This window comes from Sorex fumeus, unplaced genomic scaffold (genome assembly GCF_029834395.1).
Source record: "Sorex fumeus unplaced genomic scaffold, SorFum_2.1 ptg000037l, whole genome shotgun sequence".
Lineage (NCBI taxonomy): Eukaryota > Metazoa > Chordata > Mammalia > Eulipotyphla > Soricidae > Sorex > Sorex fumeus.
Genome location: NW_026606094.1, coordinates 10,230,976 through 10,254,662, shown reverse-complemented (window position 1 = coordinate 10,254,662; position 23,687 = coordinate 10,230,976). Strand labels below are relative to the sequence as shown.

The 23,687-nt window shown below is 37.6% G+C and overlaps 1 protein-coding gene and 1 non-coding gene across 5 annotated transcripts in view; one reads left to right on the top strand and one right to left on the bottom strand.

Moving 5' to 3' along the window:
• The window catches only part of PTPRZ1 (protein tyrosine phosphatase receptor type Z1), a 188,090-nt gene extending 165,062 nt beyond the window's left edge, over window positions 1-23,028 (top strand). For 2 of the 4 annotated variants that reach the window (XM_056117951.1, XM_056117949.1), the window contains exons 16-30: window positions 2,069-2,089; window positions 2,254-2,350; window positions 3,696-3,778; window positions 4,678-4,812; window positions 5,459-5,593; window positions 7,097-7,260; window positions 8,772-8,907; window positions 10,994-11,140; window positions 12,636-12,729; window positions 13,434-13,507; window positions 14,792-14,920; window positions 17,246-17,392; window positions 18,514-18,656; window positions 20,020-20,155; window positions 22,089-23,028. In XM_056117951.1, coding sequence (XP_055973926.1) covers window positions 2,069-2,089; window positions 2,254-2,350; window positions 3,696-3,778; window positions 4,678-4,812; window positions 5,459-5,593; window positions 7,097-7,260; window positions 8,772-8,907; window positions 10,994-11,140; window positions 12,636-12,729; window positions 13,434-13,507; window positions 14,792-14,920; window positions 17,246-17,392; window positions 18,514-18,656; window positions 20,020-20,155; window positions 22,089-22,229 — 1,782 coding nt within the window. In that variant the 3' untranslated portion in view covers window positions 22,230-23,028. The remainder of the gene's footprint in view (window positions 1-2,068; window positions 2,090-2,253; window positions 2,351-3,695; window positions 3,779-4,677; window positions 4,813-5,458; window positions 5,594-7,096; window positions 7,261-8,771; window positions 8,908-10,993; window positions 11,141-12,635; window positions 12,730-13,433; window positions 13,508-14,791; window positions 14,921-17,245; window positions 17,393-18,513; window positions 18,657-20,019; window positions 20,156-22,088) is intronic. The other 2 variants (XM_056117952.1, XM_056117950.1) reach the window with 1 other exon arrangement.
• Window positions 2,977-3,041, bottom strand: LOC130027872 (small nucleolar RNA SNORD58). Its single transcript, XR_008793088.1, has one exon. It is a non-coding gene; the product is annotated as a small nucleolar RNA SNORD58 (small nucleolar RNA).
• Window positions 23,029-23,687: the final 659 nt, after the last annotated feature.

The following is a 23,687-nucleotide window of genomic DNA, read 5'->3' as shown; positions in this document are numbered from 1 at the left end:
CTCTTTTTAATTTTCTAAATTATATAAATTATATACTAAACCACTAAATTTCATGATTTTCAGCACATATAAAAGTACATTTAAGCTCTTAGTTTTAAGTATTTCAATGTAAATGCTGAAACATTTATATAACATTTTTAATACACAAGATAAAATCCCAACTTCTCAAGAAAATTTCTCTTAATTAATGGAATTCACCATCAGTGAAATTTTTTTTAGTCCTTTACTGTTTAATGTTTAAACTTAAAGCATTAATATTTAAATAATTTTAGAGAAGGAGCAGGGAAGTTCACCACAAATTTAAGGCAGCCTTGTGAACTCTAAGTTAAATGGATTTTTTTCAGTATAGGGTACCAAAACTTTAGAATTAGCATCAGCAGCCACAAAACCTAATAGGAACTGTTATTGAGCACTCTTTAATGTGCTGGTCCTTGTATTAAATTCTTCCACATACAAACTTCACCCAAGCTGGAAATGATTTATTTCACATTTTACTCATATTACTGATGAAAAGCATTTTCATTGATTAACAACTAATGAGTATGGAACAGGAATTCTATCCAAAGCCTGTAATTTTAAAAATCCATGTCTTTCCATCCTTCCCTCTCTCTGCTGACCCCTCCCTGCATGAAGACTCTGAACCTTTCCGCCATTTCCTTTGCCCAAGCTTCTCAAGTACTTTATGCATCTCCTACTTGAAGTACTTTGACCTTTGACCCTGACCTGGATGGATTGTACCACTAATTTCCTTGCATCTAATTTTAATTAATGCTTGCCTGTAATCACATCCTCCAAGACACAGAGTAGGGAAAAACCATAGATTTGTTATCATTAGGTAAGGCCCACATAAAGTGAAATAATATATAGACTTACAGACTAAAATGACAAGACTATCTATTCTTAACTAATCTGGAGCCCTCTTTGTGGTTTAATACAAAAACTATTAGGCACACATCAAACAAAATCATAATAGTGAGAAAATGTGTCAAGGATGGGGCTCAATTTAAATATTTCCCAAGGTTAAATGGACAATTTATATTAATAAAGTTGCTAATAGGTATCGCCAAAGCATTGTACTTTTCACAACAATAAAATCTTTATATGATCTAACAGTGCATGTTAATGAACTTCATAAAATTACCTCACATTTTAATTTTAAAAAGTTGTAATTCCAGTATTTTTAACTCAGTATGATTTAAGAGAATTTTTTATTAACATAAGAATTGGATTAATAATTAATAATGCTGTATTTTTTAAGTGGTCCTTGTATTAACTTGTTTGTAATTCAAGAGCCAGAATTAGGTCTACAACAAAGGTCTTAAAAACTTGAGAAGAGAGATTGGGCCATTTTCTGATTAAAAGAATCATATTTGAGTTATACATTTTCTCAAAAACTATAATCTTAATTAAATAATTACAAATCCCAAAGTAAAATGTTTATATAGAAAATATATCAGAAAAGAAGTATTATTGATTGATAAAAAAGACTGTTTTCATATTCATCAATGTTCAGAAAAAATATTGGTAAAGCTTATCATTTTCTTTCTAAATTTTGTTAAAACTAATTATATATCTCTATTAAAACTTTAGAATATTTATAATGTCTAAGCATGACTGCCCTTAATTAATTGTTATAAACAACCTAATAGGAAGCTTTTTCTATTTCAAATTATTCTGGAAAAAAATACCAAAAAAACCTCACTAATTTATAGTTTCAAATAGTGCTCCAGTGGTCAAAGAAAATTTTATTTAGTTACCAGTAAGTCCAACAAGTGTGAGCAACAAACATTTCTTTTTATTATTTCAATTTAAGAATTTTGTATTATTGTATTTCTGTGTCCTTTAAATATTATTTTATTACATATAAATGTAAGATTCCAAATTGTTAGATGTTTTGATTTGCATGCAGCTGTTTGAAACATTCTTGTTTTGTTAGTATTTGACAAATGTATTTATTGCATGATCATAGTTTTCCATTGTAAACCTAATATGAACGCTTTTTTTTCTCATTTGTCGTGTGCTGTGGAATTTGATTTCTTTACTTTTTTGGCATTCATTCCCTCATTAGACACTGAAAGAGTTTTACCAGGTAAGGCATTATTTCACTGCATTTTCTTTTAGCCAAGACCATAGTTGTAACATATTTAAATTTTTTATATAAATTATTTTATTTTGTCCTCATCATTATATTTAAGTCCCTTTATTTGAAAGGATGCATTTTTTTAAAAAAGTATACCTACAATGTTTTTACAGGAAGTGCAGAGCTGTACTGTTGATTTAGGTATTACAGCAGACAGCTCCAACCATCCAGACAATAAACACAAGAACCGATACATAAATATCGTTGCCTGTAAGTATAGCCTTTAATCATCCTTGACTTCTTTGCTATTGCTGTGCTCTTTGTTTTTTCTCCGTGCTGGCAGTCAAACACAGTTGTGAGTCAAACTCACAACTGCAATGTATGTACTCTGCCGCTGTGCCAGATTCCCCACTGTGTGGCCTGGGTACACCTACCCACTCCATGATCATAAACAATGGAACAGCACACATTGCTTCTGAAGAGGAACATCCATTCTTCAGCACTCTGTGGTTCTTCAAATATGCAGGCCTTGGATGGGCCTTCAGGGTTTCCCAAGTAGCATTTAAGTGAACAGAAAGATTTGAACCTCTAGATTTGCATGATATTGTAGTTTTTTTTGGGGGGGGGTCACACCTGGCGATGCACAGGGGTTACTCCTGGCTCTGCATTCAGGAATTACTCCTGGCAATGCTCAAGGATGCTGGGAATCGAACCTGGGTCGGCCACGTGCAAGGCAAGCACCCTACCCACTGTGCTATCGCTCCAGCCCTGTAGGGTTTTTTGGATCAAGGAAATAGTGAACTATTTTGAGAACACCTAGAAGGGAGCAGTGTTTCTGTCAATAATGCACATTTGCAGTGTCAAAAACAGTTGGCAGGCATTGAATGCTGTCAGAAGCTGACCAGAGCGTCGTTGTTTGTATGATGAATCCAAAGGTGTCCTAAAAAATGGATCATCACAGCCAGAACCCTTTTCTAATGAGAGCTTAACCAGTGAGGGCTGTTTCCATTCCTTTTATTAGGGTTTATGTTGTTACAGCCCTCCTGTAGAACCTCATTATAGATAACCAATTTAGGATCCCACCTCTGTGAAAATGTTTGTTTAGTTGTTTAGTGAAGGTAGTTTTTACTGAAAGTTACTTAGAAAGATGTGAAAGGAAAGAAAAGCAGAAGTATGCCTTCAAGAGAGAACAAAAGCTTCTCCAAAGTGGAAACAGACAAGCAAAGCAGCATAGAGACAAGCAAGCAAAAATCCTTGTTCAAGGAAGAGCACGGGCTTGAAGAGCAAGCCAAAAATATTTGTTATCCCAAATCAATAGCACTTCGGATTTTTTGTGTTCCCCTCACCACTTGAACTTTCTATTGATGCTTGTACATTATTTTCTGTGTTGTATTCCTCTCACACCTTCTATGTTTGAAACCCTCTTCAAGACAGAGGCTCTTATTATCTGTAACTTTATCATGTTCATATCTGTATATCTGTATTCCACCAAAGCCTATGTAAGTAAGCGATTTTTTGTAATGATTGAAATTGTATTTGGTTAGTTTTTATATAAATGGCTTTTGTGTTAAAATGTAGTGCATGCTATAGTGAATTTTTTTTTCTTTTGTTACAGATGATCATAGTAGGGTTAAGCTTGCACAACTTGCTGAAAAAGATGGCAAACTGACTGATTATATCAACGCCAATTATGTTGATGTGAGCATGATTTAATTGAATTTTTATGGAAATTATAGAAATTTTTATACAGCTATGCTACATATATACTAATTCCTAAAAACTTTGTGTACCAGATATAAATATCCAATGGGTTTCCTATGTGCAACCACCTCATTGAAGAGGAAGCCAAAAATATTTGTTATCCCAAATCAATAGCACTTCAGATTTTTTTGTGTTCCCCCCACCACTTGAACTTTCTATTTATGCTTGTACATTTTTGTTATGTATTCTTCTCACACCTTCTATGTTAGAAACTCAAAAAGATCCATATGTATATATGTGATCAGGCATGATCTTCAGAGTTAGAAATTGTTTTGAATTCTAGTTCTGCCATCAACTAGTCATGGGAGCTTGAAAGTCACTTCACTCCTCTCCAATGATCTCATCTCCATTTTAAGTATAATACATCCATTTTACATAGGTCAAGAATTAAGTTCAATGTATATAAAGTATGTTGGCTAACAATAGTCAATGGTATCACCAAGCACCATAGGAGTTAATGCCAGAGATTTCCAAATGGCTGTGGACAACTAGGCCCAAGTCCTAAAACATATTTTCATTAAATGGAACTAAGCACTAGATAGAAAGGATACAAGATAGCTTTGTATTAAATGCACTTAGACCAAAGATGATGAGAATTATGCTTATGTCAGAGAAAGAGAGCTTTTCTTGGTATAAAATTGGAAAGTTAAGAGGTGTTTCTGTCTTTGTTAATATTATTTTCTCCAGCTCTGTGCGTTTACTTTATGATTTTATTTTATTTTTTTATGATTTTATTTTATATAAAAAATGTACTGAACATTAAAGCTTAAGCATGATACAGTTAAAAGTAACCAATTATTCAGTTAGTAAGAACCATTTGTCACTTGCCTCTGCAGGGGTACAACAGACCAAAAGCTTACATTGCTGCCCAAGGACCGCTGAAATCCACAGCTGAAGACTTCTGGAGAATGATATGGGAGCATAATGTGGAAGTTATTATCATGATAACCAACCTGGTAGAGAAAGGAAGGGTATGAAAAAAAATGTTACATGTCCTTCAGAGTAATGATTTATAATGTTTTTCATTGCTTTTTGTAGCATAAGTATTAGGAAGCAGCAAAGCTTTTGAAAACTTTGTGAAGTAAGGAATTCTGTCAAAGAAGTATGACTGCTGAAGGGATATTCACATTATAGGTCAAAAACTTTTCAATGAAAGTCAAGCTATTGCTGAAATATATTTTTCACAGTGGGAAAAACAGTAAATATGTTGTATAATGAAATCCTTAAATCACAGGACCTGGATTCTCATATTGACTCTATAATGACTCGTTACATCTGATCTCACTTCTGTTATCTGATATAGGAACATTTGGGTCAGCGTATCTCAAGTCGCTTTTAGCCCTGTGAAAATATTCATGTACATGAATGCAAATACATGCGTGTGTGTGGAGAGGAGAGAGAGAGCGAGAGAGAGAGAGAGAGAGAGAGAGTATGGTTTCCTCTAATCTGTGATTACTGATACTGAAAATGGAGAAAAATAAAAAATTTTTTACTAGAAAATTAAGATAGTGTCTTACTGTCCTGTTCTCAGACCTTGGCTAAGACAATTTCAGAGACAATGCTTGAATTGAGCTTTTGAAATAAGGAAATAGCACCTTTTTACTTTCTCTTTTGCAGAGAAAATGTGACCAGTACTGGCCTGTGGATGGTAGTGAAGAGTATGGAAACTTTCTGGTCACTCAGAAAAGTGTCCAAATTCTTGCTTATTATACTGTGAGGTATTTTACTCTAAGAAACACAAAAATTAAAAAGGTAAGTCCACAACATATGGGCACTGTTGTTTAAGTAAAAACTTCTGGTCCTGTTTAAGGAATGGGTGGTATAAACAAGACAGGTAAAATATATATAACTAAGATCTTTACAATTCACATCACAGTTTTACCTCAATCCCAAAGGTTTCTTGCAATTCTCTCCATGACCACCTGGCTTGGGCGCCAAATTGTTACAGTAGTTGTGACAAGCAAACAAGAATTCCTAAACTCTGTGATGGATACATATTCAATAACAACATTTGAGACTGAAATAAGAGAAGGGAAACACAAACAGAGCAATGATATATTCTACTCATGGTTCTCCAGAGAAATAGAAGCAGTAGTTGTGGGATGGGGGAGAGATTGGGATTGAGGGAGCGAGAGAGACTGAAACACAGAAACAGATTTTTTTTTTTTTTTTTGCTTTTTGGGTCACACCCGGCAATGCACAGGGTTTATTCCTGGCCCGTGCACTCAGGAATTACTCCTGGCAGTGCTTGGGGGACCATATGGGATTCTGGGAATTGAACCCGGGTCAGCAGCATGCAAGGCAAATGCCCTACCCACTGCACTATTGCTCCAGCCCCAAAGACAGAGATTTTAAGGACATGGTTGTGTGAGTTACATATCCTGAATTCATAGGCAGGCCTGCAGCCTAATAGTTAAGCAAGAGTTGGTGCAGATCTTTGTCCAATCAGAACAGCAGTTTAGAAACAGGGTTTCTATGTTTCAGTCTTAAGGGTAATTCCTGGGGGGGTTGTTTTAGAGTCACACCCAGCAATGCTCAGGGGTACTCCTGGCTCTGCACTAGGAATTACTCCTGGTAATGCTCGGGGGGTCTTATGGGATGCCAGGGATTGAAACCAGACCAACACATGCAAGGAAAATCCCCTACCTGCTGTACTATTGCTCCAGCACTGGGAAAGTTTTAGTATTTTTTTTTCTTATGACCTTCAACTGGGCTGGAGCGATAGCACAGCGGATAAGGCGTTTGTTTGCCTTGCACACGGCTGGCCCGGCTGACCCGTGTTTGATTCCTTCGCCTCTCTCGGATTGCCCAGCAAGCAACCGAGAGTATCTCACCAGCATGGCAAAGCCTGGCAAGCTCCCCGTGACATATTCAATATGCGAAAAACAGTAACAAGTCTCACAATTTATTGTGAGACGTTACTGGTGCCCACTCGAGCAAATCGATGAACAATGGGAGGACAGTGCTACAGACTTTGAACTAACTGGGTGCTGCCTACTTGTATGCTTAAGATGTTTCATCACAGTCTACTGACAACACCAGTCACATATGAAATATACCAAAAATACCTTGACAGTTAACATCTAATGTATGGGGTATTTGACCAAACCCCGAGAGTGTAAAATTAGCCATCACAAATGACAATTTTTTTTTGTATAAACAGTTATGAACTACGGATATCAGCTATGAATCCTGAGTTTATATTTAAGGAATCTGTGAGCAGGTGTGTGTTTTCTCTTGTCTAAACTCTTCTAGGGCTCCCAGAAAGGAAGGTCCAGTGGGCGTGTGATTACACAGTACCACTACACGCAGTGGCCTGACATGGGTGTCCCTGAGTACTCACTGCCCGTGCTGACCTTTGTGAGAAAGGCCTCCCATGCCAAGCGCCATGCAGTAGGACCTGTTGTTGTCCATTGCAGGTGAGTCTTTCAGGGATTCGTTATAAACCACAGAATTGACGCTTCTAACAAAAATGAAATCAAAGACTTTTCAAAATGAGAGCAATGTCATGGAGTGAGAGAGGTAAAATAACAAGCTCACTCTCTTGAGTATTAATCATCAGAAAGTGAGTATTCCAGGCTCAGAATTTGATTGAAGAATATTATGCAACACCGGAGGTTTAATTTTTGAAAGATTTGTACTGTCTATTTGATTGTTATTTTGAATCTCTAGTTTTAATTGTGTGAGACAGGAGGAACTATGTTTTTTCATTAAACAACTATTCATTACATTTTTAAAGTCATGGAATAAAACGGCTTGAGACATAACTCTTGTTTCTGGGAGTTGGCAGTCTATTAAAGGGTTATTATATTTGTATTAGAGAAATCAAAGCATGCATACTGTGAGGAATTGCGAGAAATTAAAAAACCCTTCCTCATTGTCTCAACATTTTTCTAATGCTCTGATATTGTCTATGTCATCAATTCACTATTTGTCTCAGTCCTTTAATTTCCAAAATAAGGAGGACGAATAGAAATGATATATCAAAGAAAGAAAAAAATTACCTCAGTTTTACACCCACAAAACTAAAAAATCATTTCTATGTGCAGTATTTTATCGAAGAAGTGCCTGCGTGGTTGCAGAAGTCAAGGGTTTTCTTTGACATGCAGCTTATCTGACACATTCTAATTACCTATATCAGGACTTTTCCTCAGACAAAGTTTGAGAGACCCATCTTGAGTTTTTTTCATGTTAGTCTGACGATAAGCTGAGGGAAACAGGAAGATGCAAGAAAAATAGCTCTGAAGGTCAGAGATTGTTTCTTAGCAAATAGAGAAGGAGCAGGGTATTGTGCGGAGCAGGTGCTAATTTTCCACTCTAGCACTTCCTACTTGTCAGAGCATTTGAAAAGAATCCCTGGCTCTGAATTCTGTCTCTCTGGTAGCTGCTTTGAAGAAGTCTAGAGATAATGGTCCTTTAGAAATGACTGAAGTTATGCTTTATTCCTCACAATCTCACTGCAATGATATTTTCAGCTGAACGTTTTATCAAATTCTTTTCCCCATTAACGTGGAAACCTTTACAAACATGTTTCTCGGCAGTACAGACCCAGGGACCTTTTCTTTTCAGAGTTTGGTGATGCTGAGGCTTTTTTTTTCTTCCAATTAAATGGTTATTTGTTGTGCTCTAACACATAATAATGTCATTGTATATTTTATTGTGAATAATAAATATAGTTGTCAAAAGTATAATAGTCTAGTAGAAAGTAGTTTTGAAGTAGTTTGACCTATAGAGCATTTTTTAACTTATATTTGTAATTTGAAGCATTATGATTAATCATTATACTGCTTATAGTTTTGAGTTAAAATACTTATTTGGCTCATTAATTTGGAGAAGGAGATTTTTTTTAATAGACAAAGAAGCCAGTAGCAACCTATCTTCAAATGTAGAGTATGCTTGACATTGAAATTATTGTTTGTATTTTCTTCAGCGCTGGAGTTGGACGAACAGGCACATATATTGTGCTAGACAGCATGTTACAACAACTTCAACATGAAGGAACTGTCAACATTTTTGGCTTTTTAAAACACATCCGTTCACAGAGAAATTATTTGGTTCAAACTGAGGTATGCCAAACAGATAGTTTTATCTGAAACTTGGAAAAGTCACCCAAATACTAAGGCTACATAAACTTCAGCTTGAATTACCATTTATAAGTCTCATTGGGCTCCTATAATAACATACTTTAGACCAGACAAATAGCTTAAAACAATAGACCTTGATTGTCTTCAGTAAAGTCTAGACACAAGGCCAAATTGTGTTAAGTCAATTAAGTCACATGAAGTATTCCCTCTGTGTCTCTATCCAAATTTGCTTTTTCTGTTACAACACCAGACACTATCTTGTCTTAGCAAATTACATCTGTAACCACACTGTTTACAAATAAGGCCCCACTCTGAGGTTCTGGGAGGCTTCAACTTATATTTTGAGGGATGTGGTTTAACCAGAGAATTGTCAATTCATCATGTATACCAGGTAAATAGTGTCTTTTTATTTTTGGTCTTTTTGGATCAAACTCAGTGATGCTCAAGGGTTACTCCTGCCTTTGCACTCAGGAATCACTCCTGGCAGTGCTCGGGGGACCATATGGGATTCAGGGATCAAACCCGGGTCGGCCACATGCAAAAGGCAAACACCCTACCCACTCTACTATCACTCCAGCCCCAATAATGTCTATTTTGAAGCTAAATGGGGAGTATATCTGATAGGCCAGAGAGAGATTAGATGGTAAGGCGGTTGACTCCTTAGCCAATAAAGGATCCTCTGAGCACTTCCAGGAAGCAATCCTAAGCACAGAGACAGGAATAACTCCTGAACACTGCTGTATGTGACCAAGAGTGCCCGCCCTTATTAAAATTAAAATAAATAACACCGGTAACAGAGAAGATTCGGGAAAAAAGGAGCAAATGATGTTGGTCAACATCATTTTATTTTTAAAAGTCTCAAGTTTCTCCTGTATAAATGTGTGAATCATAATCAAATTACATTCATTTGAGGCACACAAGAGTTTGCCACATAGAGTTTATAGGACATAGGATAAAGTCTGCATATCTGTATGTCACTTTTACCAATTTCTAAATTAAAATGAATTTAGACATTAGAAATGTCAGCTTGAAAGTACCCAGAAACATGACTGAGTGACCTTTAAGTAGAATCAAAGCAAACTTCATTTCTTCAAGGAAATGTCATTCTCATCAGATGTAATCAGATAAAAGGGACAACTACAAAAAACTGTATCATGAGAGAATGTTCCAGTGGTTGAATACACAGCTGCTATGTCCAGAGCCCCAAACTAGATGCCCAGCACCACATGGCTTCCAGATCACCTCAAAGTATGGCCCCAAGGATCCCTGAGCACTTCTGGGTGTGGCCCTAGTAAAACAAAACCATATTGATAATTGTGCCAAATCATAAATGACTGACTAAAAGGAAAACTGCCCATTTGTCCATATGATATGTGGGATTCAGGGAAGTTTTTATGTAAAATGTGGAAACTTTTCAGCCTTGAAGGACAGATGGTGAAAGCATTGTTTTGCTTCCCCAAATCTTCCTTTCTTTTTCCAAAAATACCAATACACAACAAAATCAAGAGGTAAGAAAAAATTTTTAAGTTCTCTTCACCTCCTTTGTTTCTTTTTTTTTCTTTTTGGACCACATCCTACAGTGTGTACATCTTACTCCTGACTATGCTCAGGGATCACTCCGGGCAGTGCTTGGAGGACCATATAGGTTGCCAGAGATTGGACCCAGGTTGGTCATGTGCAAGTTTAGGCACTCTACCCACTGTAACATCTCTCCAGCTCCGCAATCATCTTTCTGGCATCTGACTTCCTATCAAATTAGTCCACATAGCTTATAGGATTTTATCACTTGTTTTGTAAAACTCTGTCAATACAAGTGTTTTCTTTTGGATCTAGATGATATACATAAATATGTATATGTGTGTAGTATATATATGAATAGATGTATATATACACAAACATGTTTGTTTATATATCATATGTACATATTTGTATGTATGTGAATATATGTAAATTGATGTATATATAGAAAAAGGTGACTATATATAAATAAATGCATATATATGTACTATACATATCTATATTTCTTGATTTTGAAGTCATGTCCCTTGTTGTGATTGTGTTTTGCCAGGAACAGTATGTCTTCATTCATGATGCTCTGGTTGAGGCCATTCTTAGTAAAGAAACGGAGGTGCCGGACACTCACATTCACGCCTATGTCAATGCACTCCTCATTCCAGGACCAACAGGCAAAACAAAGCTGGAAAAGCAATTCAAGGTGAGCTCTCCTGACAGTCTCTTGGCTACCTCCACAGAAACGAATTTTCCGGAATCGTTTCTTTTGAGTCAACAGGGCCTTGAGGGTGACTTGAGAGTGCTGTTGGCATAGTGGCTTTGTCCTGTTCTGCACAATAGCTAGCAAAGTCACAGAGTAAATTTCAAGGGAAAAATGAGTTTTGAATCATAGGCAGAAAAGTTCTCAGAAACCCTAGATTAACTTCTATAAAGGCAAACTTGGGCCAGAAAGGAGGGCACGTAGCATAATAGAAGGAACAGGCCAGGCTTATAATATAGATGATATAAGAGTCCTTTTTATTTTGAAAAAAGACAAAACTTCACCAAGAGTGCTATGACTCAGGCTGTCATGCTACTCTTTGTGGTGGGGGAAATTGGTCTCATTTGAAGGCTTTGGACTACAATAGACCACAATGGAACAATAACTTTTTGAACCACAGTTTCTCCCACTTACCTTGTCACAAGGGAATGAACGAGAAAGGAAAACGTTTCCCTTCCTCGCCCACCCATCCCTCGCCCCCAATATTGTAACTTTCTCAAACCAGCTCTCTGTCATCAGTTAGCAAAAATAACAGAAAGCAAAGAATTTAGAGAGCTTTTTTGGAACCAGCCACTGAGTGAGAGGGAGTAACAGAGTGGCTTTCCAGCCAAATGAAGGCAATGTTCTTTTGCTCCACATTATTTCTGACATTAACCTCTTAGAATCCCCAGGATCCCAAAGAAGCAGGGTCTATACTGCAGTAAGATTGTATGGCAAGAATTTGAAGCAGCCTAGAAAAACCCAGCAGTGTTAACAACTTTGAAATTGCAAGCTTCTCCTCCACACTATTTTTTCCATTTTTACTATAACATAGAATATTAATCTTTGTGGGTCCCCTCCCATATCTTTGCCTTCTCAGCCAACAGCTTTGTGCTTTGGAGGGAGTAAGATAAATATGAATGATAAATGGGGAATTTAAAGCCTGCCAACAGGAAGACATAAATTTTATACTCAGCCATGCTGCTTACATCATAAAGGAACTCTTTAAGGGAAGAATGTGTGGTTTGAATTCTAGAAACAGATAGTAAATATAAACCATTAATATTAGACTAGTAGGACAACTTTCCCCAAAGATATTTTCAATAATTTATATATATTTGAATAATTTACATATAAATTTTGAATGATTTTATCTATAATTTTAATAATCTATGTAGAATTTTTCAATAATTACATAAAATTTTCAGTAGAGTTACTACTCTCCCAAATCTCCCAAGTTCTCATGATCCTCCACTGCTGTCCCTCCCCTTCTTTCCCTCTACTGTTATATTATTGGTTCTATATTCCAAGACCAAAAATTTATTGAAGCAATTTTCACAAACAAGTCAAATATATTTCTGTTAAGCCTCATACCTTGGGTCATGTATATGCATCTGAGTGTTTGAGTATTCGAGCGACTTACATGGAATAATCTGTCCTTTCCCCCTCCTTTTCTCAGCTCCTGAGTCAATCAAATATACAACAGAGTGACTACTCGACAGCACTGAAGCAGTGCAACAGGGAAAAGAACAGAACTTCTTCCATCATCCCTGGTAGGTCAGGCTGAGTCTTGTGGAAAAAACAAATCTTTTCCTAATTGTAAGGAGGCCTCCTAAGCAGTGCACAAACAACTCAGAGGCCAGTCTAGGCAACACTCAGCCCTCAGTCCAGTGAGGTTCTTTGGGATCACAGAGCCACTTCAACCATGCTTGGTGGGGCCATGTTGTGCCAGAAATTAAACCTAACACATGCAAGCCTTGTGCTCCAGCACCTTATGCTACCTCCCCACCCTCCCAAACATTCGTTTTGTTTGTTTGTTTAAGGGGCATAACCTGCAGTACTCAGAGTCTAATTCCAATTCAGTACTTGGGGATCATTAATTGTGATGCTCAAGGAACCATGGGGTGACAGTAATTGAACCAGTGTCTCCTGAAATCCATACCACTCTGTTGAGCTCTCTCAGTCCCCCAAAGACCTTTGCTCATTAGAAATCCTGGGGACAATCTGACAGTATTTGTACATCTTGGAACATAAGCAGTACTGCACTCTGACATTTTGTAAATTATGACTGAAATGTGACCATTTAAAAGAACCCTTAAACCACAATGGTTTGTTTTTAAATATGCAAAATATGTATGAAATAGTAGGCTTAGGATCAAAGATGTTCAACTTGAGACATCAGTTTGAGGGGAGGAGGGAATGGGGGGCAGTCTGTACACATGATTATTTACAATGAATGTTCTATGATGTGTTCCAGTGGAAAGATCAAGAGTTGGCATTTCATCTTTGAGTGGGGAAGGCACGGACTACATCAATGCCTCCTATATCATGGTATGTCCAAGGAGTCACTGAGAAATCTGCCCACCACCGTGTTACCAGAAACAAAGGAAGAATTGGCTGCTGGAAGTAGTAGCTGAGGATGTGGGGAGCACCATACAAAACATACAATCTCAGAAGATCCGTTTCATTTCCTAAGGTTGACACATCAGCTTCAACATGCCCAGATTAACTGACTTTGCCATTTCAGACATGACCTACAGTTCTCACCCAGCAAACTGCGTTCACCTGGGGATCTGGATTTCTAAAGATATAATACCTTTCTTCTGTACTACGTTTTCTGTGGGAGGGTGAATTCTTTTGTCACTGCTGTGTTTTGCGTCAACCAATCATGGTGTATGACTTTAGATGTACAGGTTCTAATTTCTAGGCCAAAAGAACTTCATTCTTCTAATCCAGAAAGAGTATCTATAGAAGAAACTGAAAGGGGCTGGAGTGATAGCACAGTGGGCAGGGTGTTTGCCTTGCACACGGCCGACCCGGGTTTGATTCCCAGCATCCCATGTGGTCCCCTGAGCACTGCCAGGAGTGATTCCTGAGTGCAAAACCAGGAGTAAATCCTGAGCATTGCCAGGTGTGACCTGAAAAGCAAAAAAAAAAAAAGAAGAAACTGAAAGACTTAAGATGGTGTCATCTAAAAATACGCATCACTTCAATTGAGTTTACAGAGGATAGGAAAGAACTGAATGACCCTAGGGCAAAGGAGATAACTTAGTCCTGATTTCAGTAAGCAGTAAGATGGAAATCATCATTATTTCAATGGTCCCAACTTCCAGGTTTCTGAAACAAATCTGCAAGTTTCATCCCGAAACTTCTGTAGAGGTGGGAGGGGTCTAGACACCCAAGGTGTTCAATTGGCAATAGGTGTTCACTTTGGCACTCTGCTATCAGGAGACATAGAAAGTGAAAAATACAGTTCTCCTCTATATGTCCACACCCTGTAGAGAAGAAGACATGTCCACATTCCATTTTGGCCAACCTAAGAGAGCTGCTAGATACGTAAACTTGGGCACAACACTTAATTTTTCAATTTTCAGTTTTATCATCTGAAAATTACATTCTCACAGTACTATTGAGAGGAATAAATGATGGAAGGCCAAGTCTATGTTGTATCTGGTGTATAGAAAGTATCCCATAACACTCCTATAGTCATCACGTTGTTATTTATAGACATAACCTAAAGATACTGCTGGCTTATGGGTCATTTATTTCTAAATGTTTTTTCAGTGTTTGAAGTCATACATCAGGGATCTGTTCTCTATTCTCTTGGTTTTGTAGGGCTATTATCAGAGCAATGAATTCATCATAACCCAGCATCCCCTTCTCCATACCATCAAAGATTTCTGGAGGATGATATGGGACCATAATGCCCAGTTGGTAGTTATGCTTCCTGATGGTCAAAACATGGTAAGTCCCTCGGATCATCTATGTTACTTTCCTTATAGCAGAAAGTAAAAAAAAAAAGTTTTTTTAGTAGAAAGCTCTTCATGTAAACTAATAAAAAATATATGTCAGCTAATAAGATAATGTCATTAGCGTTAGATCTTGATTTGACTTAGAATGTCAGTAAAAGATAAAAGTAGGTTTAAATTAATAAATTTCTGTGTCTTGTGCAACTGCATAAGGAAAAATGATGGCCCAGAGAGATAGTTCAAAGAGCTAGAATGCAGATTTTATGTGTTAGAGACACAGATTCTACCCTCAACAGTTCCTGGTTCCCATGCATCACTAGGAGTAGCATCACTAGGTGGGCCCAAACTCACCCTTCAAATAAGGAAAGAAAAATCAGATTTTAAATCATGAATGAGAGTCGAACTTTATGTCTCTGTTTACTTTTTTTTAAAAAAAATAAAACTTAAATTTTTTGGTGTGGCGGTGCACCCAAGGATTGCTCACCCCTGGCAGTATCTACCAACCATGCTGAATAATTCAGTGCCAGGAACTGGTGATGTTGGGCTACACCCTGACTGGGTATCACCACGGTCATGCTGATACTGCTTGGGGGCCTCCTGGACCACTGCCCTGAACTTGGAAGTATCAGGAATCAAAATTAGACCCTGACCCATTTCCCTGATCCCCAGAACATCGTTAAAGATTTCTTTTGTGCAGTAGGGCATTTGCCTTGCATGCGGCCTGCCCCGCCAACCCGCGTTTGATTCCTCTGCCCCTCGCTGGAGAGCCCAGCAAGCTACTGAGAGTATCCCGCCCACATAGCAAAGCCTGGCAAGCTCCCCATGACATATTCGATATGCCAAGCACAGTAACGTCGCACAACGGAGACATTACTGGGCCTGCTCGAGCAAATTGATGAACAACAAGAGGACAGTACAGTGCAGTGCAGTTTGATTATAAGCTTTATTTGGGGTTTTATTTCTTGTTTGTCAAGTTACACTGAGTATTCCAACACTGTATCACTGTCCTCCCATTGTTCATCGATTTGCTCGAGCGGGCCCAGTAACGTCTTCATCAAGAGACTTGCTGTTACTGTGTTTGGCATATCCAATACCTCACGGTTAGCTTGCCAGGCTTTGCCATGCGGGGAGTATTCTAAAAGGCACTGAAAATTACTAAGATCTTTTCACAGTTGAATTTCTCTACTGGGTTAACAACTTTCCATTGTTAATGATAAATTATGGAAATAAACAAGCACTTACTTGGTTTCTTTTTCTTTTCTTAATTTAACATGATTAAGGTCATGTATTTCCAATGATGTTGACCTTTATGGACTTGGCATCTCTAGTCATCTCACCACCACCAGAGGACCCAAAACTTCCCCGCCGTGTTCCTGTGTTACTCCCATCCACCTATTTGCCCTATAATCTGGAGTTTTCCATTTGTACCCCAGTGCCCAGAATTTGTTGTTAGTTCATGTCTATTCCCTTGTGTTTCCCTGTACACACACATGAGGAACATCATCCTGTGCTGCTTTTTCTCACTCTGGTCCATTTCTCTTAATAGGATAGCACAGCGGTAGGGTGTTTGCCTTGCACGCAGCCAACATGGCCGACCCGAGTTCGATTCCTCCGCCCATCTCGGAGAGCCCGGCAAGCTACCAAGAGTCTCTCGCCCGCAAGGCAGAGCCTGGCAAGCTCCCCATGACGTATTCGATATGCCAAACACAGTAACAACAAAGTCTCCAATGGAGACGTTACTGGGCCCGCTCGAGCAAATCGACGAACAACGGGAGGGCCTTTACCTTTACCTTACCTTAACTTACCATCCCAGTTGCAACAAAATGCAAGATTTCATTTTTCCTTACAGTTTCATTGTATTTCATTGTGGATATATAATAACTTCTTTATCAATTCATCTATAATACTGGACATTAGTGCTGCTTCTCTATTTTGGTTATTTTATTATAGCTTTGTTTATTTTATTGTATGTGGGAGGGGAAGGTTGGGTCACACCTGGTGGTGCTCAGGACTTATTCCTGGTTCTGTACTCAGAGCTCACACCTGGTGAGCTTGAGGGGCCACTGTGGATGCCAGGGAGTGAACATGGATTGGGTACATTCAAAGCAAGCATGCTGTGCACTGTACTATCACTCTGGCCACAAAGATAGCTTATTTTCTTAAGTGTAGGAATTTATCCTACACATCAATATGGCTTTAGACTCATGATTTTAAGGGGAAATTTTGAGTTTCAAAGAGAAATTTAACTGACAATTAGCTTACTTCACAGTCTGACATATGTTTTATTGAATTCTATAATCTTTGTGTTTTAATTCCCCAGGCAGAAGATGAATTTGTTTACTGGCCAAATAAAGATGAGCCTATAAATTGTGAGACTTTTAAAGTCACTCTTATGACCGAAGAACACAAATGTCTTTCTAATGAAGAAAAACTTATAATTCAAGATTTTATCTTAGAAGCTACACAGGTAAGGTCTTAAACACGTTAACTATGCACGAATTCAGGGAACTCTCCTACATATTTTTTAAAAGTTCTATTATTTCTTCTAAATTGCATATTACCCAGATAATCCATTTTTACCTTATTCATAGCTTTTACTTTCAAAATTTTACAGAGAAGCTGGAGCGATAGTACAGTGGGTAGGGCATTTACCTTACATGCTGCCGGCCCATGTTCAGTCCCCGGCATCCCATATGGTCTCCCAAGTATCGCCAGGAGGAATTCCTGAGTGCAAAACCAGAAGTAATCCCTGAGCATCGCTGAGTGTGACCCAAAAAGTAAAAAAAAAAAATTCTTACAGAATCAGGTGAGAATATAGTGCAGTGGTTAGGACATGTCTAGCTGGCACCAACCCAGATTTTATCTCTAACACCACCTGCTCCCTGAGGTGCAGTCTCTGATGCAGCCCTGGTGCAGTCCCAGAGGACCTGAAGCATCTCCAATATCACATCCTCAGATCCTTTATTGAACCAGCAGCCCATTTGATTGAGAATCCTTGGTGGGGCCTCTGGGCATCTTGAGCATTGTTTTGGGGTCTGGGGCAATAGATAAGAGGACTGAAACAAACTTTTTGCATATGGGAGACCCAGGTTCTATCCTCAGCATTACATGGTCCCTCGCATTCACTGCTAAAAACAAAAATAGAGAATACATGATGACAGCCAGAACTAGAAACTAATGTTGAACCTAGATCTCCACCCATTTACAGCATGTTATCCACTATGTCTTGCAATTTCTTTCTTCCCTTGGTTACTATTGAGTCATGCTGATATTTGAAGGCATCTATGCTATTTTCATGACACATTTCAATATTGACGATACCTTATAGTTAGCTTGAATTTAGCAATTCGGATTCCTCTTTGGTCTATATATTTATGGTCTGATTGGCAGAACAAACCTAAACACAAGACTTATTTGGAAAGCTGTTAAATAAGGATTGCATCATCCTCCATCTACCTATGCTGCTCACTTTTTCTTGGTTTTATTACTTATCTGTAATTACTGAGTTTTTCCCAATTACTATACTTATAACAAACCATCCCTCACCAATATGACTCTTTAAAAATCCTTTTTCTCCTTTTCTATTAGGATGACTATGTACTTGAAGTGAGGCATTTTCAGTGTCCCAAATGGCCCAATCCAGATAGCCCTATTAGTAAAACTTTTGAACTTATAAGTATTATTAAAGAAGAAGCTGCCAGCAGGGATGGACCGATGATTGTTCATGATGAGTAAGTTCCATACTTTCAACCATTTCTTGCCTGAGCACTCTCAATTTATGTAGATTTCTATTATCTTTATATTATTAGAAAACATTGAACCAATTGTGATGGTTCTGTCAGACTGAATTATTTTCTTCTGACAAGGTTAACAGAACAGTTTTTCTCCTTCTCTTGGAGTCTCTATTTAGTCCCAAAGATTAGGCATCATTGCAACGTGAGCTTTGCATTATCTGCTGAGAACACTTTGCATGGTGGGTTAGTGTCACTTGAATTTTTCCAGCTGTAACCAGAGATACATATCTCAACTACTACTTTCTGAAAAAGGAGTAAAATTGAGATACTTTTACTGGAAATAGAAATTTATATCCACTAATTCATTTCATACTTCTACTATGAACTAATTAAAATGTAAACTGGATTTATAGATGTACGATATATGATGAATATTATATCACATATGATGTAACCTCAGTCAGCTCATTTTGATTTATTATTAATCTCTTTCATCATATTAAAATCACTAATGTGGGGGCAGAGAGGCAGAACAGTGGTTAAGGCATAAGTATTACATGTGGCTGATTCTGAATTTGTACCCAGCAGCAATGGTCTCCCAAGCTTCACTGAGTGTAAACCTGGGGGGTCCCCAAGTGTCACTGGGGTGTTCTAGGTGACTCCCAGCATCACAAGTATTGAGGAGCCCCATGTTCCCAGGCCTTTGCATTAAATCACCAGTATGAGGGCCGGAGTGATAGTACAGAGGGTAAGGCATTTGCCTTACATGTGGCTGACCCAGGTTCGATTCCCAGCATCCCATATGATCCCCTAAGCACTCCCAGGAGTAATTCCTGAGTGCAAAGCAAGGAGTAACCCCTGTGCATTGTCAGGTGTGACCCCCCCCCCAAAAAAAAAACCACCAGTCTGGTTTCCTGAGAATCACTAGGAGGTTACCCTGAGCTATCTGAGAACCACTTGGAAGCCTCTTCCCTAGAAAAGTAACAACTGTATATGTAAAATTATACTTCTATAAAGTATCCTGTTACTAGTAACATGAGCACTGGTTAATGTCTCAAATCAAACCACAGTCTTATACACAAAAGAGAAGTGATACATTTTAAAATGTCAGTGTACAAGATAGTACAAAGTGTAAGGCACCACCCCATATAGGTCAGAGCAAAGAGCCAGGAATAAGCCTTAAGAATGGTTGGGTATGGCCAACAACTTACACACACACACACACACACACACACACACACACACACACACAATTCTTACTACAAAGTGTTTAAGCAGTAAAGCTACATGTTCTGGAAGCTCCAAGTGTGAATGTTTGCAGCCTCTGAATGGAATCTTCCTCCTTCCCCTTTGTTTCAAGACATGGAGGAGTGACTGCGGGAACTTTCTGTGCTCTGACAACCCTTATGCACCAACTAGAAAAAGAAAATTCTATGGATGTGTACCAGGTAGCCAAGATGATCAATTTGATGAGGCCAGGAGTCTTTGCTGACATTGTAAGTAACAAGAAGTGAGCCAAACTCTTTTCTTTTAGAATACTACTATTATTCTAGAGGATACCAAATTAATTGGGCTGGAGCAATAGCACAGCAGGTAGGGCGTTTGCCTTGCATGCTAGTCGACCTGGGTTTGATGCTTCCGCCCCTCTCAGAGAGCCCAGCAAGCTACTGAAATTATCTCACTAGCACAGCAAAGCCTGGCAAGCTACCCATGATGTATTCAATATGTCAAACATAGTAACAACAAATCTCACAATGGAGATTACTGGGCCCACTCCAAATAGATGAACAATGGGAGAACAGTGCTACAGTGCTACCAAATTAATTGTATCATGCACTCAAAAACAGTTATCAGCTATTAACTGTTGTTGCAATTTTCAAGCTAAATGACAAGATTCCCCCCCCTCCCCCGCAACTCATAGAACTTGAACAATAAACAGTCAAAATTTATCTTCAAAAATTGTTAAGAGCTTTTAAATTTAATGTGTACTAAAATATATCTTCAGTAGAAACACCATGTTATCTGACATAATCCAATAATATCAATAGTTATTCACTGTACCATGGTGGTGGGAAACGGGCACTGGTGGAGGGATGGGTATTTGATCATTGTATAATTGAAACCCAAGCACAAAAATTTGTAAGTCTGCAACTGTACCTCATGATGTCTCACAAAAAAAATAGTTATTCACTCTAGCCCTGGAGAATAATCATAAGACTGAGTTCAAAGACCTATATTCACTTTTTTTTCCAAAACAGTTCAATTTCTGAAGTTAACAAATCATTAATATGAGAGTACTTTATTAAGAGAGAGGGATTTATACAATCAAGAGTACAAGCACATCTGGAGAGATAAAAAGTCATGAAAATAACTAGAAGGATTCTTTTTATTGCAGAATCAAAGTCTAGAAAGAAAACAAAAACTTAGTTCAAATATCCCCATGAGAAAAGTTTCAGTAGATGCTGTAGTTGGAGGATCACCTCCAAGTGTCCTGTTCTGTGTGTATGGGAATCTTATACAATATCTATCTTCAAAGCTCTAGCCAGGGCCAGCTGGCCAGAATGCAAACATGCACTTTATGTGACACGTTCTGTCTCAGAACATTTACATTTTGCAGGCACCCCTGCTAAATGTCTCATTCAGACCAGTTGAGTTGTATCAAGCTTGTGCTTTATGAAACTGAGTTCTAGAGACTGAACTTTTACCCAGTTCATAGATGCTTTTAATACTGCTGGGTTCACCTGTGTCCAAATGACTTAAATTAGTAGCTCATTTTCTCAGCAACTACCTTCCCCACTCAAAACAGGCCAAACTGTAAGGGCAAAAAAAAATCTTGTGTTTCTACTCCGAAAACATAGCAAAGCCACATGCTTTTGTTTACTCAAGGCAAAGCACATGACAAAACTCATCAGCCTGGTAGAAAGTGAAATATGCTTGGTAAAAAGATCTGGAAGAAAGCCTGCATTCTGCCTGAGTCTCAGTGCAGTTCCTGCAGTTCTTCCTGAGACATTTCCTGAATGAGACAAACACAGTGGATTTCCCAACCTGAGACAGGAGAATGACAACTTGAGAAATGACAACTTGGGAGAGTGAGGTTACAGGTACTTAACCCTGAGAGGCTGATAAATTGGTAACAGAATTCTTCACGATCACCTTCTCATCCTATGAAATAAATAATAAGAATGAAATCGTTATGACTGGCGAATATATATGGACCAATTTTCTAGGTCCATGAATCTTGACTGATAGAAAGTTACTTTTAATTTAATGAAAAAAAAAAAAAGCTCTTACTATGGATTGTAAGTGTCCACAGAGATGACACATTCCCACTATGCCCTCCACAAAACAGTACTGCAGTGTGACTGAAAAATAGTTCTCTTTGTCTTCACTGAACTTCCTGTGTATAACCTGCCATTCTGTGTTCTCTAGGAGCAGTATCAGTTTCTCTATAAAGCGGTCCTCAGCCTGGTGAGTACAAGGCAAGAAGAGAATCCATCCACCTCTCTGGACAGTAATGGCGCAGCGTTGCCTGATGGAAATATAGCTGAAAGCCTAGAATCTTTAGTTTAACACCACAAGGGTACAGGGGAGTCTATATCTGAACATTGTTTTCCTCTTCCAGAAATTAGACTGCAAAGTCAGTTCAGTTCTTCTGTTATGTTTACTTCTCATCATCTGACTGTAACTTTCAGACCTAGAATTCTGCTGCCAAATTGACATCATTAACAATGTGTGCCTTTTTGAAAAACTTCTTGTAATTTACTTTTTGTGTTTAAACTAAAGGAATAGAATTTTACAGTGTTTCTTAAAAAATGGAATTGTGATATTTTTTTCATAGTGGTTTTAACAGAACGTTACAATTTATAGGTGTTAGGACTTCCAAATAGAAAATGTGTTTGTTTTTAGTGTTAGATTTTTAGTTGTATTTGTAACCATCATTGGGTTTGCTATAACTTTTAATAAGGTAGATTGTAAATAAAATGCTTTGTTCCCTATAATAGTCAACATTTTACAACTGCAGTATTCACTTAAAATAGATATAATCTCATACTGTAAATACTGATATAGTGTCTTTGTGGACCAAATTTATATTTATAATTGTAGATTTTTATACTTTACTACTGAGTCAATTTTCTAGTTCTGTGTTGTAGTTTAATGGTGTAGTTACCTTTCTCTTACACCTCAAATCTTCTGATATTGTTTTTTGTTATCTCAGTGATTAAATGTTTTGACATGTAATTTTAACTATGGAAAATAGAAAAATATATTTGTTTTAAAGATGTTTATGAGAATAACACCTTCCTTACCCAACCTTCTAAAAATAATTTTTATCAAATCATTGTAAAAATAAATATAAATATTGCCATCATTTGTGTTGAATTATGAAATGCAATACTGGGGCATATATAGCAGAAAACTGGACAGCAGTTATCCCTGGGATAAAGGAGCAAAATATGGTTCACAACATCAGGCAGTGTAGAAAGTTGAAACTCCCCAAATGTGTGTGGAAGTACAACAGGGAATTCCTACAATTTTATGTCTTTGAAAAGCACTGTATATAACATTACACGACTACTCCTGTTTTTATTGGGATTATTTTTCTGAGTATATCTTTTATGTGGTTCTTATTTGTGGTCTATATACATTTTTACATATTTAAAAATAAAAAACAAAATTAAAAAATAGCTTTACAGCAGTATACCCTTCTATTACATATCTTAATTATAATTTCCATTTAGTCTAAAAGTAAAACTTAATTTTACAGTTATTTGAGTTAATTCAGGACTTTTGAGTTCTACTTGTAAAATTTTTTAGACTATATAGGATATATAAAATATATAAAATAATAATATTATAGAACTAGGAACCAGATGTTTAGTGTAAGAAAAATAGCATACAAATGTATAATTATAAAGTTTTTAAAAATGTTTGGAACTAAAGATATAGTACGGGCTGATTGCCTTGCATGTAACCCACCCCAGTCCAGTCCCCAGCACCCTACATGATCTGCCGAGCATTGCCAGAAGT